This window comes from Trachemys scripta, chromosome 3, assembly GCF_013100865.1.
Source record: "Trachemys scripta elegans isolate TJP31775 chromosome 3, CAS_Tse_1.0, whole genome shotgun sequence".
Lineage (NCBI taxonomy): Eukaryota > Metazoa > Chordata > Testudines > Emydidae > Trachemys > Trachemys scripta.
Genome location: NC_048300.1, coordinates 40,902,896 through 40,921,257, shown reverse-complemented (window position 1 = coordinate 40,921,257; position 18,362 = coordinate 40,902,896). Strand labels below are relative to the sequence as shown.

The following is an 18,362-nucleotide window of genomic DNA, read 5'->3' as shown; positions in this document are numbered from 1 at the left end:
GTCTGTCTTCCTGCCATCGGTATCCTAAGTATATGACCTTGTCTCTCTAATGTCCTGGGACCAACACTGCATATCAGTATCCTAAGACATTACTGGGTACAGCATTTACAGGCAGTAGAGGAACTGTATATAATATTGTGCACACCTGAATGTATGCCTTTAATCCTGTGAATGCAAAGTAGGTATGTTTACAGGGTCATACCTGTAATTAGTGATAAGAGCGCAAAGAGATTAAAGACCCTTAACACAATGGCATGTAGTAGGGATCTACTCAACACAATGATTAAGTAGGGATATAGTTTCTGCAGCTTCAGAAAGGATATTCAGTTATTCATTCTGATATACAAATATCAGAAGTATGCCTAGAGACTGATAACCAGGGATCTCAGAAATCTGTTTGCCATGGAAAAACACGGAATTTGTGTTTTTTACAGAGAATCTTTAGTTTTTACATTTTATGAAAAAATAAACACATATACTGTATTAGCTAAATTTTACTGACAGTACCAATGTCATTTATTCAATCCCTGCAACCTCCCTCTCTTATGGATGTTGAATGGACTTTAAATTTACATTATTGAAATATGTTTAGCTAAGTGCTTCCAGCATACAGTGGTTACTTAATGGTATATAGGGGTTTGTGTTTTAATGCATCTGAAATTTCACTCCAGACGTGAGTAATTAAAGTTATGAAAAGATGCCGAAAACTTTAAAAATTGCCCCTAAAGACTATATCACTGAGTTTGGCAAGAACAATTTCATGTTGATGGTAGGCTTCAAACTTGCTTAAAAATAGTATCAATAAAACACTGCGTTCAACTGATACCTATATATATTGTGGCTATGGAAACTAAAGTTCCAAGTTTCATTTTCATTGTGGAAAAGCACTGGAGGGTGGTGGTATTTTTTTTTAAATCAGAGAATTCTGGTTTTATTGTGACAGAAAACTAGGACCCCTGCTAACTCAGCCAAGTTCAAAAATCTGCCTTCTAGTCACAAAAGTACATTATTCCATAGCATGTAGCATGAAACACTGGTTTTGCTTATTTGATAGCATCTGAATCAAATTTTCCTACTGTATTTTGAACACTGGTTGTTAGCCTGATGTTTTGCACCACTAATTGCAGAACTAAGTGTGGATAAGCTACAGCTGTTTAAACTAAGGCATACAATTTGAATGCCAGGATAGAATATGGACTATAAATGGTACACTTACCATTCATTCGTCACACATAAGAGCTACATCAAAGTCCAGGATACAACATATATGAAAACATCACAAAAAATACTGAATGCAAACAACATTAATTACTCTGTATTGGTTACTGCTTTCCAAAACTCAGCTATCCTCAGACAAAGTTGCTACCTAACCTCAAAAGCCCCTTTTCACAATCTGTCCAGTAGAAGAGGTATTCTAGCTTCCATGACACTGAACATGATCAGGGTTAAGAATATAAAATATTTAACACCTAAGTCCTTAATCCATTTTATCAACATGCCATTGGTTAGCCCTGTACAACAACAGTTAAAATACTATCCTTTCTCAATGCGCTTCCCTGTGTTATTTTTTGAAACAATGGAGCTCTGTTCCTTTTATGGAATAGGGTAGAAGTTTTTTAAAATATTTTTGAAGTTCCAAAGTCCAAGGAAAAAGTGTAATTGGATAGAATAAAAAAAAAAAGGCTCCCTGTAGTTCACCAGCTCCTATATTCTTTAATGAGCACTATTATCTTGAAAGACAGCTAAGAGGTACGCGCATCTCCATTCTACCCCAAAACAAAGGAAAAGAAAAGAGACTAAGAACTTGAAAAGTATATTCTTGGGAAAGTTCCTAGGATCAGATAATTAGATTGAAGGGGAAATAGGAAACATATCCTATCTTAAATCTGATTTCTACACATCCACCAAACCACCCACTGAAATTTGCGAGGTTACAAGGAAGAAAGATAAAATTTTCATTCCCAGTTGTCTGCTTTATTTTCAGACACTGGAAGTCGGATATTCTTTCTTGCAAAATCACCCATCTGTGGTAGCCGCAGTGCTCAAAATAGGTATAAAAAAAAAAGATGATGATGATGCTCTGAATATTTTATCTTAGCAAATCATCCACCTCAACTGTGCTCTGATCAAGACCTTAAGCGTTGCCAAACCTATTCCACCTCTTTGTCTTCCAGGGCACAAAAAGCAATTATTCAGCAACGCATCATTTTGTTGATCTCATCTGAAATTCCTAGCAAGAAACCCCTCATGTCCATCCTGGTTTTATTGAAGGACCATGCTACTTTTGTCAGTCCAGCTGAATATTTCACCAAGACCACACAGAAATCTCATATTTGCAACTAATGTGAAAAGATGTTTGAACAATTCATAGTCCATTTTAGAGTATCATTGGTTCTTCTTTCCCATCCCTTTAGAAAATGTTAAATATTAAATATGTTTAAAAAATATTTTCCACACACTTGACAGGCCTCAAAGAAACACTACAGGAGGTTATACTTTGATCACCTGATGACAAATCATCTCCTTATCTTTGTTCAAAAACTTAAGGTCAGTGTTTAAAAATAGGATGTTTCATTAAATGGTTGTAAATTTCTATATTTAACCTTTTAAAAGCAATATTTTAATCCTGCTTAGAAAGGCACACCCTTTTAGCATATCTAAGATTTTACAACAATCTTTAAAGTACTCAAGATTTCTCTGTAAAAATCATGGACATATGGTAGTTCTTATTCAACATTACACTTACAGATAACTATTGTTATACTCAATGTTATAAATAATCTCACTAAAACCTAGGGAAAATTCACAAAAAAATAGTAAAAATACCTACAACTTACGTATACTAACCTGTTCTAAAACGCTCTAGGCTGAATTCTGCTTTGTATCACACTGGAGTAAATTTGGAGTAACTCCACTGAACTCATTCCATCTTGCTTTTTACATAAAATGTAACACCTGATGCTGCCTGAAAAGCACAGATACTTTTCAGAGGTTCAGCTGAGGTCTACTTTTTTTTAATTTTAAATTTCCAAGTCATGCAGCTTCCAGGGAAATATTGAGGCTTCTTCAAAAAGTAAACAAGGAGCTGTAAATCTGTACTACAGCTGATAAAAGCACTATCCTTTCGCTTCCATAACCTTAGCTCTTTCTTTACCACGGCACTGAAATACTGTAATTACCTCTAGGAATGTACTAGGAAGCCTACCCTGCTTTTCTTTACCCTCCTACTTTAGACATTTAGAGATAAACAGAAAATTGCAGTTTTTGACCTCTCACTCCCGAAAATATATCTATCAGACAATTGTCAAATTCAGTGCATTTCAAGTGGAAAGTCTTGTACATGTGACTTTGTTTTCAAGGGACCCTGTTTCATAGTTTAAGACCAAAGTGTGACCTAATTTCCACAGTAGCTATTATAACTTGGAGGGGACTGTCCTCTATTACAATATGTATCTTTGCTCCAACACTCTCTGCAAAGCCGGCATTGCCATGATTTATGCATAATCTGATCATTTTTTCTCATCTCCCTTTTTATGGTATTTCTCTATTTTATTTTTCAGAATTTTCCCTAGTAAATGGTTTTCAATCTGTGGTCTGCAGACCCCTGGGGGTCCACAGAGTCTGTCTAAGATTTCCAAAGGGGTCTGCACCGCCGTTTGAAATATTTTGGGGATCCGCAAATGAAAAAAAGGTTGAAAACCACTGCCCTAGTAACCATGATGAGCAGTATATATAGACTGTAAAGAAAGGATTGGATATTTCTTTTCAGTTCCCTTTCTTTCTCTTCTTTTTTAACCTAAATTTCAGTGTGTGGTGGGAAGACTATGAGTTTGAGCAGTTACCTTGTGTCCTGTTTCATCTTTTTACTCCTTCTGTCTTGGAATCACATTTGCATGTTTTAATAAAGAGTTCATAATAAATATTGATACTTAGCTCTTGATACTTAGCACTTTTTAATTCATGGATTTCAAAGCACTTTAAAAAGGAAGGTCATTATCTCCATTTTAGGAGGGTAAGTTAAGGCACAGAACCATTAAGTGACTTGCCTAAAACCACAGAGTTGGTCAGCTGAAAAGCTGGGTCTAGACCTCATGTCTGACTCCCATCCCAGTGCAGTGCCCTGTCCCCTGAACAACAGTATCTGTTTCACAACATCTATTGCTCATGAATTTCAATCAATGATTCTAGGTGCTTGACAAGTCTGAAAATCAATTCAGAAGGATTGTTTTAGATACAGCAGTTTAGTCAGTTTGCACATTAAAAGCTACCCTCTTATGCAGGCAGTACTAGTAAATGAGTGGAAGCAAAAGTAAATGTACGTCTACACTTACCGGAGGGTCCGGCGGCAGGCAATCGATGTTCTGGGATCGATCCCGGAAGTGCTCGCCGTCGACGCCGGTACTCCAGCTCGGCGAGAGGAGTACGCGGCATCGACGGGGGAGCCTCCCTGCCGCGTCTGGACCCGCGGTAAGTTTGGACTAAGGTACTTCGAATTCAGCTACGTTATTAATGTAGCTGAATTTGCGTACCTTAGTCCGAAGTGGGGACTTAGTGGGGACCAGGCCAAAGCCTTGCTTTTATAGCACACTATTGTGACAGAAATAGTGCTTCTTACAAGGTTCAAAATAACAAAGCTGGGATCAATTCTGCAATTACAGAGGGGATAGCCCTTATTGATATTTACAGACTATTCCGGGCCATAATAGGTAGACAGGAGCTACTGACCTCATTCCTGTGTCTCGTTTATTTCTAGATTTGCGCACACACATAAAACTCCTCAAACCGGCAGATTGTACAGGTTGAGCAGCCAGTCTGTCATCCAGACTTCCTGTCACTGTTACCCTTTCTTTCACCAATTAGTTGCACCTTGCCCTAATTTAGACGCTGAAACTACACAGACTTATGCACACGCTTAACTTTACAAATTCATTGAGACTACTCACAGCGCCTAAATTCAAGCATGTGTATAAGTGCTTGCAGTATTAGGGCCTTAGATTGTAAGCTCTTTGGGGTAGGGATCATCTCTTGCTATGTATCTGTACACCAGACAGCCCACTAGAGCCCTGATCTGATAGGGATTGCTAGGCACTACTGCTATACCAAAAATAAGTGGCAACAACTATAACTATCTTTGATATCTCTAATGCCCTCTTTACCATATTACGTAGGTGCCCATAGGACTTACACATACATACACGAGTAAAGGTTTGCAGGGTCAGGCCCATATAATGAACATCAGTCCCTCTAGTAACAGAATTGCCTTCCTTTTTTGGAGGGCAGGAAAAGTGGCTGGCTTCCCACTGGGGCACTCCTTTATAGAAAGTCATCCTACTTGACATTAGTTCAATCCATGGTGGAAGGAAACAGGTTGCTTAGAACATCTGTTCTCAGAATCCTCACCCATCCATGATCACGCCCCTTTTTACATGTTGCCCCCTTCCTGAGTACATATTTTGCAGAGAATAAAGACATATGTGAGGGTGCCAGAGAACACATATCAGGTCATATTTCCCTAGCTGCAGGTTCCCCTTAGTGTGGGACAATCCCCAGAGGGCACAGAGTCATCACTGTGGGTTCTTATGTCACTCCTTAGAATACCCAGTATGCAGGGAGAGGTGTTGACAACTGGTGGGGTATGATGAATTGGGGCTACATCTGTACAACTAAAGAATTCTGACTGATATTGTGGAGTTGTTTAATGAAAATCTGCTTTGTCATTAATGCTTTTATATATGTGGATCCACCATTGCTGACATGGCCTGTAGTGTACACCCTAGGCCAGTGGTTCTCAAACTGGGGGTCATGAGGTTATTACCTGGGGGTTGTGAGTACATGCCTCCTAGCTAGTTAGTAAGTCTGCTGTGAAAAGGGAGTTTTTAATTTATAAGGGGGGGATCGCACTCAGAGGTTTGCTGTGTTCAAGGGGTCGCCACTACAAAAAGGTTGAAAACCACTGCACTAGGCCAAAATACAAAAAGCCAGTGCTTAGGTCTCAGTGACCTGAACACTTGATGAGATGCATCCTTAGAAAACCAGTGCAAAGACCTGAACACTTGATGAGATGCATCCTTAGAAAACCAGTTTTAGCTTAACTCCTCTGAAGGGAGGGAGGGAAGGGGAGGAGAGGAGAGGGAGACAAAGAGAGAAGAGGGTGGCAGGCAGCAGCTGTGGAAAACCACCCAGAAGATAGAACAAAGGAAGTCAAGTGGGTTTAAATAGTGAGCCACACAAGCATGGTGGGGGCAGGAAGGAGGCAGACAGGAAGAGGAAGCATAGGGCAGGAAAGAGAAAGGTCACAGAAGCTGGAAAGGGGCTCCATGAGGGAGAGAGACCAGTTAGCATGCAACAGCCTGCATGAGGAGCAGGCACCCTGCCTGCCTGCTTTCCTCAACCCAGACGGTTCCCCAAGGGCTCACAAGGATGAGAGAGATATTGTGGTTTCAGATGTTTACTGTTTGGATGTCCAGTGTACTCAGCTGTGTTTTACATGATTAATTATAAAAGAGCATAAAGGCATTAGATAGTGTGTGTATGTGTGTGTGTGTATGTGTGTGTTGACTGCTTCACAACTACTGCATGCCCCTGAGAGAGCTACATTGGGGTGGAGTTCTGAGAGAAGGGTGTGTTTCAGTAACTAGGGTATCTTAGGGGGTCACCGCTGGTCCTAGGACCTAAGGCAGGTGGGCTGAGGAGCCCCATTGCCAAGAAGGTATAATGGACAGAGTCAGTGCCCAGGAAACATATCAGAGAGGCCAAGGGAGGAACCAGTGCTGCAACCTGTTGAGGCGCTAGAAACTTGAAATACCCCAGGGATGTTGAGCAACAGAGACTTGGATTCCCCTCACAGAGTCCTACTGGGTGGCTAGGAAGGGACACTCACTAGAACCTGCAACAGGTGATTATCAGGGGGAGGGTGTAGCTGGAGCATGCTGAGCTCCAGCTGGCCCTCAGGTGGTTCTTTGGGGTCCAGTCTGCCATTGTAAAACCAGAGCAGCCCCCATGTTGCTCTAATCTATGCCAGAACAGTGACTCATAAAAATTTGGCTCCAGAATCGAGAAGCTGCAGCTGACTCCTTTACACGCCCTCTTCTCAACTGTGCCCACAGAAGCTGAGCATCTAGCCATACCTGTACAATATGCTGCATACAATTATTCTCCAAAATGTTAATACAAGGGCCCCCTCTGCTGGTAACAATGTTGCATAATAAGTAAAGCAAACCAAATGCTCCATAATAAAACTTGAGACAACATGGCTACCTCCTGAACATCACGCTCTCAGACTCAGCTTAAAACTCATATAAAATGAAAAAAACCAAAACTGCATGCCCCTGTGGAAAAGATACTTCACAAAAATAGTACTGATCAATGATTTATTTAAGTAATTTCTAGACTGTCAAGAGAAAAGGCCTTAGTTGTTTAAAAATGTGTTATTTTTACATGTGTTGAGAGAAACAGCACTGGAGGTAAATTATAACACATTTATCCTTAAAAACAAAGATGAAATATAACCGTGGAAGTGATAGCTGTTGAGAGTACAAAGGTTCAACCTAAACCATGTGCTGGGTAAGACCTTGCCTATGGCAGATGCACTGTCTGGGCTTATTTACCAGAAACTGAGAGTAGCAGACAACAGTATTTTCTTTCCACAGGCATTTTCTTTCCAATTATGTCTAAATCTCAACCTTGCCAGTAAACCATCATACAAATTTGACAAGCTGCTTTTTATATCTCGCTTAAAATGTACAACTCTGCTCTCACATAAAATAACTCTGAAACCAATTGGCTGGTCTGATTTGCTTTATGCCAATTGTGTCCTACTAATTGGAAGTAGTCACTCAGCCTGCCAAAAGCCCAATGTGGGTCACAATTTGTGAAAAACATCCAAATAGACACACAAAAGGATTAATCAAACAAGAAATTTAAAATCAAGGAGAATTCATTCATTCATTCAGCAAATGATTCAGCAAAGCACTTGCTTAGCTTTAACTGTACGCATATGCTCAAGTGCTTTGCAGAATCTGGGGCCCCGAGTAACCTCTTATAATCACAGCTCTGAGATTCTGGAATAGCTTTGATTCTAATAGATGAAGAACATTTGTAAACTCCAGGCCAAATCCTGCAGTCTATATTAAGCAAAACTTCCTCTGAAGTCAGTGGATCAGCATTAACCCATGACATCACTGGAATTATTACACCATGGATGAGTTCAGCACCTTCACAGTCTCGTCTGAATAAAGATAGGTCAGCATATTCCTTTCCATACTACAGGAGAACTATCCCATTCCATCTAGTTCCATCAAATTATCCAGTAAAATTATTATAAAATGAATGCACTAAATAAAAAATACATCTCCAGTTCAGCAAGCTGTATACTTGCAGCTTTCAAACAGTAGCTCAAAATACTCGGCAACATAAACAAACTGTTTTAATTCACAGTTGAGGAGGCGCATAAGCATGATGAGAGCTGTACCTTGTTAATCCCAACTTCCCTGCTCCAACTGTTTTTAAGTTAAATGTCAAATGTACATGAAATTTACATAAATACGTGCTTTTGTTTATACAGAACCTAGCTTTATTTTTGCAACATACTTAATTACTAATTCATTATAACACAAACAGATTATATTCCACTACTCTAAAAATGTGATTCAGATTTAACTCTCTGATGACTATAAAGGGAGCTTAGTAGCAGCTGAGGGATTTATGAACAATTCTTCATTATTGTATGGTCAAGCTTTTGTTAACAGCAATTTTGATTTTACTACATGTTGCTCCACTTTACAATACACTTAAATTCGCTATTAGTCAGTTCAATAATTCAGTTTTAATTTCACATAATCTACATTAGCAGAGAGTCAAGAAAAGCTAATTTAATGTACTCTATCCAGCAAACAGCTGTTCAATGAGCCTACAGATGCTCCTTCTGAAATCCATGAGTGTTTAGCTGTAGACTTCAATGGGAGCCAAACAGTTTCAGAGGTGTTGAATGCTGACCCAACTCTGCTCCCTTTGAAGTCAATGGGAGTTAGGCCAACGCTGAGCACTTTTGAAATTCTCATTACATATTCCCATATGGATATGGTATCTCTAGAGTGAGGTCCACAATGGACTTCCTAGAGTCGTCCTCTGGTCCCTGGTGTAGCTATATGTAATGAGGGAAATACAACCTAGATGGAGCTACTACAAGGTAGGTGCATAACTGATTGGAACACCATTCCCAGAGAGTAGTTATCAGTGATTCACAATCAAATTGGAAGGGCATATCGAGTGGGGTCCCACAGGGATCAGTTCTGGGTCCAGTTCTGTTTATCAATTATTTAGATAATGGCACACAGAGTTCACTTATAAAGTCTGCAGATGATACAAAGCTGGGAGGGGTTACAAGTGTTTTGAAGGATAGGATTAAAATTGAAAATGATCTGGACAAACTGGAGAAATGGGCCAAAGTAAATAGGATGAAATTCAATAAGGACAAATGTGAAGTACTCCACTTAGGAAGGAACAATCAGTTGCACACATACAAAATGGGAAATGTCTGCCTAAAATAGGAGTACTGCAGAAAGGGATCTAGGGGTCATAGTGAATCATAAGCTAACTATGAGTTGTAAAAAAAGCAAACATCATTCGGGGATATATTAGCACGAGTGTTGTAAGCAAGACACAAGAAGTAATTCTTCCGCTCTACTCTGCACTGATTAGGCCTCAACTGGAGTACTGTGTCCAGTTCTGGGCACCACATTCCAAGAAAGATGTGAACAAATTGGAGAAAGTCCAGAGAAGAGCAACAAAAATTATTAAAAGTCTAGAAAACCATGACCAATGAAGGAAGATTGAAAAAATTGGGTTTGTTTAGTCTGGAGAAGAGAAGACTGAGAGAGGACATGATAACCATTTTCAAGTTCATAAAAGGTTGTTACAAGGAGGAGGAAGAAAAATTATTCTCCTTAACCTCTGAGGATAGGACAAGAAGCAATGGGCTTAAATGACAGCAAGGGCGGTTTAGGTTGGATATTAGGAAAAACTTCCTGTCAGGGTGGTTAAGCACTGGAATAAATTGCCTAGGAAGTGGAATCTTCATCATTGGAGATTTTTAAGAGCAGGTTAAACAAACATTTGTCAGGGATAGTCTAAATAATACTTAGACCTGCCATGAGTGCAGGGGACTGGACTAGATGACCTCTCGAGGTCCTTTTCAGTCCTATGATTCTAGACTGTGCTGACACACGGCTGGCTTTGACTAATCGGTATCAAGGCTTAGAACTGAGATCAGAAGCAGAGATGGTGCCAGAGCAGAGAATCAAAAAACAGTTTTTGCTGTTGCTTTGGTTTTAGACAGACACATGCTTCACCAGCTAGAGCCCCTGCACTGCATAAACATCCAGGCTATATACCATGAGTTATAAGGAACCAGTCTGAATGTGACAAATGTAGGAATCACCCTGGTTTAATTCCTCTCCAGGTGGGAGGTTAGGAAGTTTCCTAGCAAGCTGCACATGTAATAAAGCATATTGTGTTACTGACGCACTTGATGGTTTAGGCTTAGTGATAAATCAAACAGGACCATGAGGTTTTGCACCGCTTTGGTGGACAGGGTTGAATGCCAGCTGTTCTTCATCCAAGAGCTGATCTCTTCTAGGCATTGTGACATCCTTCTGATGGCACTGAATGCAACTGTGGAAAATGAGATATACAGATGGGCATTCATGGGCATAATGTTGGCAGTGGTGCAGAGTGTCTTGCTTTTCCAAATAGCCTCATGTAGACATTAAGAGAAGGGAAGAAAGGACAGATCCCTGAATGACTGGAACCTCTTTAGTGTTGTGCTGTCTATTCCAGCTATAATCATGTAAGAGTGTCAGTAACACCCTGTGGTCAACTGTATCAAAAGCAGCAGAAAGACTAAGTAGTATTAGCATTGATATGTGGTCTCTGTCCATTGTCATGAAGAAGCCAGCTTTTAATGACACTTAGGCTGCCTCCCTGCTATGCCCCAGCATAAAGCCTGATTCAGACGCATCCAGATGTTGACTGATGTCACATTCTGTTGGAGCATGGGGTCACTTCGTTCTCAAATATTTTGCCTAGGAATGAGCCTTCAGGCATGGCAATAGCAGGAGAGATTGTTTCCATCAGATGTTAGCTTTGAGGATTGGATAGACTACACTATTTTTCAGGGAAGTTGGTAGACTTGCTTCTCTGACGAAGGCGTGGAAAGCACTGTTGTTCTTCGCTGGCTTTCACCAGCCATGAGGGAACGGATTCCCTGGTGGGAGTACAAATATTTCACAGAGGCTCTTGAGCTTCAGTGAGTGGCTGTACTTCCCGGAAAAGTTGCAAGTAGATAGAGACTGTTAAAAGCTTTAATAAGGAAATCTGATGTCTTTTGGAGGGCATTGTGTGCAAGTGTAAGTGACAGAAACTTTTCTTTTTCTATTTTTCACAATGCTGATCCCCTGGTCGCCTTTCTGAGCAAACAATGCTGATTAATCAGGGACTCCTGCATTTTTAAATTCAGTGAACAAGCCACTTATCAACCTAGCAGATGGTTCTTTATCAAAATTCTGTTAATCTTTTGGTAGCACTGTTATATGCAGGACCCAGTGGGAGTCCACAAAGAATGAAAATAGGAGATGAATAGACTGATGAACAGACTTTCCCTTTTAATCCTCTGGCTCTTCATAACAGTCATATTTAGAAGTCTAAATGCCTCTTTCTTGTGGGGTCACTTTTGCCCTCAGATACAGGTTTCCTGGATCTCACCAAAGCCAATGGGAGTTGCATATACTTACTAAAAATTTGATCCTATGAGCCAAATTATGGCTGGTTCCACATAAACGTGGTAAAGAAGAGGATTAGGCTAGAAATCTTTCCCTCCTAGGACCTGAGAGGCATAGGGCAAGCAGCTAATGTGTTTGGCAGAGCTAGTGGCTCCAGAGGGGGCACATCTAGATGGGACTAGGAATTGTGGTCCTTCTGCTCTTTGCTTCAAAGGTAAAGCAAGAGCTGTTTCCTACCAGCACTGAAGGCATTATGCCTCTTCAGAGGCCTGGTGTCTCCAGGTACTGCTGCTCAGACAAGGCACCTCTGCTACCTCCCCTGGCACAGCTCTGCCTCAAATGAGGCATAATTTAGCATTATATGAGGAAACAGTCTCACATATTCCCGATCTCATTTAATCAAATGCCCTGTTTTCAAACAGGGCTTACTTGCTTTATTTGCTTATTTGTCTCCCCAACACCTTGACAATCATGACATTATAAAATGGTTTAGTCAGATGGGGAATCAGCTAAAGGAAAGTGAAGGGAAGGGAAAGAGGGGGACAGGGCAGGGAAGAGAAGAGAGTACCAAGGACAGGTGTAGAGTGAAGCTGAGGTGATGACACTGTGAGAGAGAAGGTTGGAGCAAACAGTCAGCTCAGGGCAGACAAAGTCCAATCTAAACAGTAGAGAGTTCTCTAAATATCCAAAGATCCCTGCTTTGACTACTTTTGTTCCTACTGGTTAGAGTCTCTGGCTGGCTCCCTCTCTGAAGTTTTTTTTTCAGGGGGAAGCACGATAGTCCTAGAGCTCTCAGGGTTGGGGGTCTCCCCTAAACAGTTTTTGGGGGAGGTGCCTGATGGGTGAAATGGTGGTCCCAGCTTAGTCCCATTTTGCCCTCTCCCCAACAGTGCAGCAGTCCCTGCTTTGGCAGTTCCTACAGGCTGGAGTCTCTGGCAGTTAAGTTTCTCTCTAATGTAGAATGCACTCTACCACAACCTCTCCCTCCACCCAAACATTTAAAAGGTGGGACTTTCATACCTAGTTTATCTTAGAACAATATCAAAAGTGCACTTCAAGCACCCCTGCACCCACAAAAGAGAATTCCTTTTTCATACAACTTTAACGAAACATATTAAAGAATATTTGTGTGGCTGAAATTTCTCTGTCATATCTTTAAAAGGCAGGTGGCTTACTCAATCAACCCTATTGTGTGCACCAACATTTGCAGGGTTTACTTTTCCTCTTTAATTAGCATTTTAATAAGTGATTAGGCACAGCTTGTCCTTTTAGCTGGGATTGATTTTACCTCTGCTGGACCTACACTTTGTTTTTCCTACATTCCTGCTGCACTGTGGTAGGCAGTTCTCACATTTAGAAAAAGTAGCATCTTCTGAATATTTTTTAACGCTTTCTGCGATTATTTTTTATTATTTGTATTCCAGTAGTGCCTAGAAACCCCAACTGAGATTGGGGGACCCATCCTGCTAGGTACTGTACAAACACATAGAGACAGTCTCTGCTCCAAAGAGCTTATGGTTAAGGTGTCAGCTCATGTGTCTTACTTGATAAGACAACATGAACACAAAGAGAGGAATTGACTTGCCCAAGATCAAACACAAATCTGGGAATAGTACCCAGATCCCAAGTTTCCCAATGACCGGTCCATGGACTGGCACCGATCCCTGAGAGCTCCCTGACACAGTTCAGGGAGGCAGCAGGCTGGTCCCTGGTATCAAAAAAGTTGAGAGACACTGCACTAGACCACACTGCCTTCCTGTCTAAGGCTCCCCGAATCAACGGCGTTTATCCTGTCATTAAGGACAGAACAACAAATTACTGCAGGGGGCCCTCTGTGTAGCATTAAAGAATGGGGTCTCAAACAAGAAAACATTCAGCTCATTCAAATTCAGTGGCAGCTTGCTGTGCGGTGATTATACAAACAAATAGCAAACCCAATGTTACGTCTCAATGGGATGTAAAATACTGTTGCATATTTTTATAAGAGTAACGTCTGATTACATTCCTCAGTATGAAGTAATTGAAAGTGACTCTCCTGTGACAGAAGCATTGCTATTGACTTGTTTTTGGTACATCTACAGTTGATGTGATAATAGTTTCGCTTATGAGATTATTTGTATTCTCAGGAGATCCCATTGTTCGTAGTCTACGGAGATAATCCTCTTTACACAGGTGACTTATTTTTGTTAAAAATAACCATCAAAAGATCAGCAGAAATGACAATGCTGGTAGGATGAGGGTATGCATAAATACATTTGTAGAATTTATAGTGTCATCGCAATGTACAATATTTTCAAAACATTAACTGTGCACTAAAAATACAGACTTGTTTAGTGATTTTAGCCATCTGGCTTCAGTGAAAAGAACAACTATTACATCCAAAAAACTACATTAAGAAGAACATTAAGGTTGCAAAGTCAAGCACTCAAGAATTAGGAAATGCCAGAATTAATTCAGAGCCCTTGTGAGAATGTCTGATGATAAAAGATTTTAATTACATGTTAACATACTATTTTTTCCACAGGACCCCTGTCTCATTCAGTGATGGATGGTGCTTACTGAGCAGCTATTCAATATTTCTTTTTGCCCTCAACTTTCAATGCGTGGGCCCATGTATTACTTACTGCAGACTATTTAAACCCTGCTCGGAACCCCAAATTATTAATTTCTTTGTGGGCTTTTCTGTGGTGTTCATCACCATAGTATCTGAATGCTTCACAAACATGAATTAATGCATTGTCACATTCATGTATTTCTCTGTTAGATAATGGTATGAACCTCACGGGGAACTGAGGCACAGATATAAAAAATAAAAGTGTCAACTGATTTTGGGTGCCCCATTTGGGATCCTGAGGTCTGATTTTTCAGAATGCTTAGCATTATATAGCACTTTATATGTCCAAAGCACAGCTCCCATTCATTTCAGTTGCAGCTCTGAATGCTTAACATTTCTATAAATCAGACCTCCATGGTTTCAAGGTGGACACCCAGAAAATGAAGAACACACAACAACAATTAGTGGCCACCTGTTATAAGTTTGGTTTAAGGGACTTGTCCAGCATCACAAAGGAACTCTCTGGCAGAGGCAAGAACAGAATCCAGTTCTTCAGAGTGGAAGTCAACTGTCTTAACCATGAGACCCCCTTTTTTCTTCCTGCAATTCCCTGCATCATTCACTACACGCCTTCCAACTTCCGCAACAAACAAAGCTGGGTCCTATAGACAACAGCCTCCTTCTCTATCTAACCCTGATTCATTGGCTGAGCACAGTCTGTCTTACGCATTGACTAAGGCAGGTTTTCCACGGGGACAACAAAAGGCACATCCCTGCCAAAAAGACAATCCCCTGTGAAATTTCAAGTCCTTGCACCAAAGTGATCCTGAGACCCTGGATCTTATCAATTAAATAGTTATAAGAATGTCTTTAACATGGCAAAACAATGCATGTATTTTTGTCTTATCTCATTTTCAGAAATGGCTGAACCATTTTTGCTGAGATTTTCAAAAGTCACCCTGAAGTAGACACCCAATATGGAAAATTTCAGGCTGAACAATTACAGTTTGGCAAAGTTGTAAGTAACGGAAAACAAGGTCTTGTAAGGAAAATTGTCATGTAGGCTTAAAAATAGGCGGCACTATCAGAGCTGTCTAAAATAAGAAACCTGCTGTTCACTGGAGTTCTATTGCAGTTTAAGGATATCATTAGCTTACCTGATAAGAAAATGATGCAGTCCAACATCAAAACTTCTGGAAGAAAAAACAATACAACATATTTTAAGTGCTCAGATACAAAAGTAATGAGTATTATAGAAACACTCAACCTCAAAATAATCAAATAAATTTAATTAACTACAATAAAATTACTTCTACATACTATGCATTGCAATGCCTAAGATAGACCAAAGAAGTATAACATACAATTTCATGTAATTTATGCAACAACATATATGAAATGTCAGATAATCATCTAGAGGAAAGACTTGAATTCAGTTATAGTCAAGTTTGAGAATTTCCATGACCCGATGTCTGTTCAATAAGGCAGTGCCACGCAGGATGGTATAGTTCATGGAGAATATAAATCTAAGTCCTGGTGTTGACATTAACTTTTCTTTAGCCTTTTCATAACTAGTAGGTCTGTGCGCTTCATGTAGTAAAGAGCAGTAGATAAAGAGCAGTAGATAAAGGCAGATCCTTTTACCTGAACTGCTACATAAAGCAACTACTCTTCTCCTCCTTCTCTAGGGCTGGTCTGTGCCATTCCAACAAAGCTGCACTAAAACAGCACAATCAGCCATGATGATTCCCTTGCACCTTAGATAGATGAGGTAGAATAATCGATAGCAGCCCCTATGGCACTCCGCTCACCCCCAGCCTGACTTATAGGGCAGGTGCCTGAGGAAAGTGTGCCTGGAGGGGATGCCCTGTATCCATCTGACATCTAGCTGATGAAATAACCCTGTGGACTACCGGCAGCCAGTACAAGTTAGAGCAGCACCAGGGACAAAAGCAGTGCCTGGAGACCCCAGGAATGAGCAGATATGTTTTCAGAGCCCCGGAAGCAAACCTCCCAGCTCGGGTAGACAGACTCAGGTTCATGCTACATTGCTAAAAATAGCTGTGTAGACTTTGCCACTCGGGCAGAAACTGCGGCTCTAAAGCCTAGGGAGGAAGAGGGGCCTCAGAGTCCGAGCTCCAGCACAAGTCACGAAGCGCTGTCTACTCAGCTATTTTTAGCGCACTACCACGAGCTCTGCTAACCCAAGTCTGTGGACCGGGGCTGGGATGCGTAGACATACAATGGTGGCTTAAAGCCATCTTTGTTCCCCTCTTCTGGATTTGCTCCAAAATACCCGTCAGCCAAATCTGGAGCATCCAGCCCATGAACTGTAGTTGACAAATCAATAAAACTGCAGGAAAATTAATCATCTGAATTTTGAAAATCTACTTGGTATCCGCGTATACTTTTCTAAGGAATGTAGGAGACTTGCAATATATTCCCAGACCAGCTGGATGTAAATAATGGCACAGCTATACAAGTATTGTTTATGGGCTAGATTAAACCTTGTTATGAGCAGAGTTAAAACCTCATCGACATTGATGCACGTACACATCCTTCCTCATTTAATATAGTTGTAAGAGACAGTTAAGGGGCCACATCTAAAACAAGGCCTAACAGAACCTGTCAAGAAACTAGCACAGTGTGGGCAAAGGGTTCCACAGGTATTATTCTAACCAGGTGGGTGGGCATGTCTATGGGCGAAAAAGACAAGCTGGGAGGGAGGACAAGAGACAGAGAGACTGAAGCAGATCAAGAAAGCCAAGCAACAGTAGCCTGTAAGCAAGGTGTGACCCTAGCCAGAAGCCCAGAGAGAGATTCTTTCAGCCTGAGACTCTAACCAGAAGCTTGGACCCATCAGCTAAGAAACTGCTCCTTTTGTTCTCGGTTTCTCCTGGAGAAACAGGACTTTGTACATTCTTTGTAAACGACATCAAAGAAAATACCCAACTCCATCATCAATTTCTACTCCCAGCTGGAACAACCTACAAGGCCCCGAACTTTGACTAGCCACCTAGGTCAAAAAGGACAACATTATATATAAAGTCTTATTTCTGGTAAGGAACTTAGTTTGAGATGAAGGGTATGTATGCACAGGGATAAAAAACCCACAACTGGCTCAGGTCAGCTGACTTCGGCTATGGGGGCTTGGGCTCTGGGGCTGAAAAACGACTGTGTTTGGACTTGGTTTGAGCTAAGGTCTGGGACCCAGTGAGGATCAAAGGGCCCAGAGCTTGGGCTCCAGCCCAAGCCTGAATATCTACACAGCAATTTTTAGTCCTGCAGCCTGAGCCCTGCAAGCTCAAGTCAGCTGACCAGGACCAGCCACAGCTATGCCACAGGGCTTTTAACAGACCCTAACTAGAAAGGCTTAAATTCTTTGCCATAAAATAATTGAAAGACCTTTTAAGCAATTAACTCTTGCTGTCCTACCTAATTCAAAACAACTGCTCACTCTAGCTGAGAACATGTACTTTTTTTTTAATATAACTAATGCTTGACATGACCACTGAATATATGATTGACCACGGAAATCAGTGATGCTGTTATCAGTACCATCCTGACAGAGATACATATCAAGCTTTCAAAAAGTATAGAATTTTACATAAAATGGAATTACTTCTCATTGATTCAATGAAAAAAAAAATCAAACTCCCATTCCCCCATGTAGCTGCTATTAGCAATACTATTCTTGGAGTTTCTACCAAAGACTTGAGCATGGGCATCTTCAGTTTTATATCCCCACTCATGCTGCCTTTTCCTGAAAGCATTCCCCACCTTTTACTTTGTAAGGTAACATGAAGAGTATACTGTTACATTTCCAAATTCTACCTGTTCGGACACACATCAAGATTTGCCTTCCACACTTCTCTGAAATTGTAATAGTTTTATGCAGTTATATTCTTCTATTTTAAATGGTGCATACCATGCATATTTAATTTTTCTGAAAGCCTTTGTGGCTAGGAGTAAAAACTAAGTATCTGTATTGGAGTTCAGGGGTGAGAAGAGCACTCTATGGCTCTGGAGAA

At 40.7% G+C, this 18,362-nt stretch overlaps 1 protein-coding gene across 5 annotated transcripts in view; it reads right to left on the bottom strand.

The window, feature by feature from the left end:
* Positions 1-18,362, bottom strand: part of HHAT (hedgehog acyltransferase) — a 330,296-nt gene that overhangs the window by 200,943 nt on the left and 110,991 nt on the right. For 4 of the 5 annotated variants that reach the window (XM_034764509.1, XM_034764512.1, XM_034764511.1 and 1 more), the window contains exon 9: positions 15,489-15,524. The exons of the other annotated variant lie outside the window; for it this stretch is intronic. In XM_034764509.1, the coding sequence (XP_034620400.1) occupies positions 15,489-15,524 (36 nt within the window). The remainder of the gene's footprint in view (positions 1-15,488; positions 15,525-18,362) is intronic. 5 annotated transcript variants of the gene reach the window in all.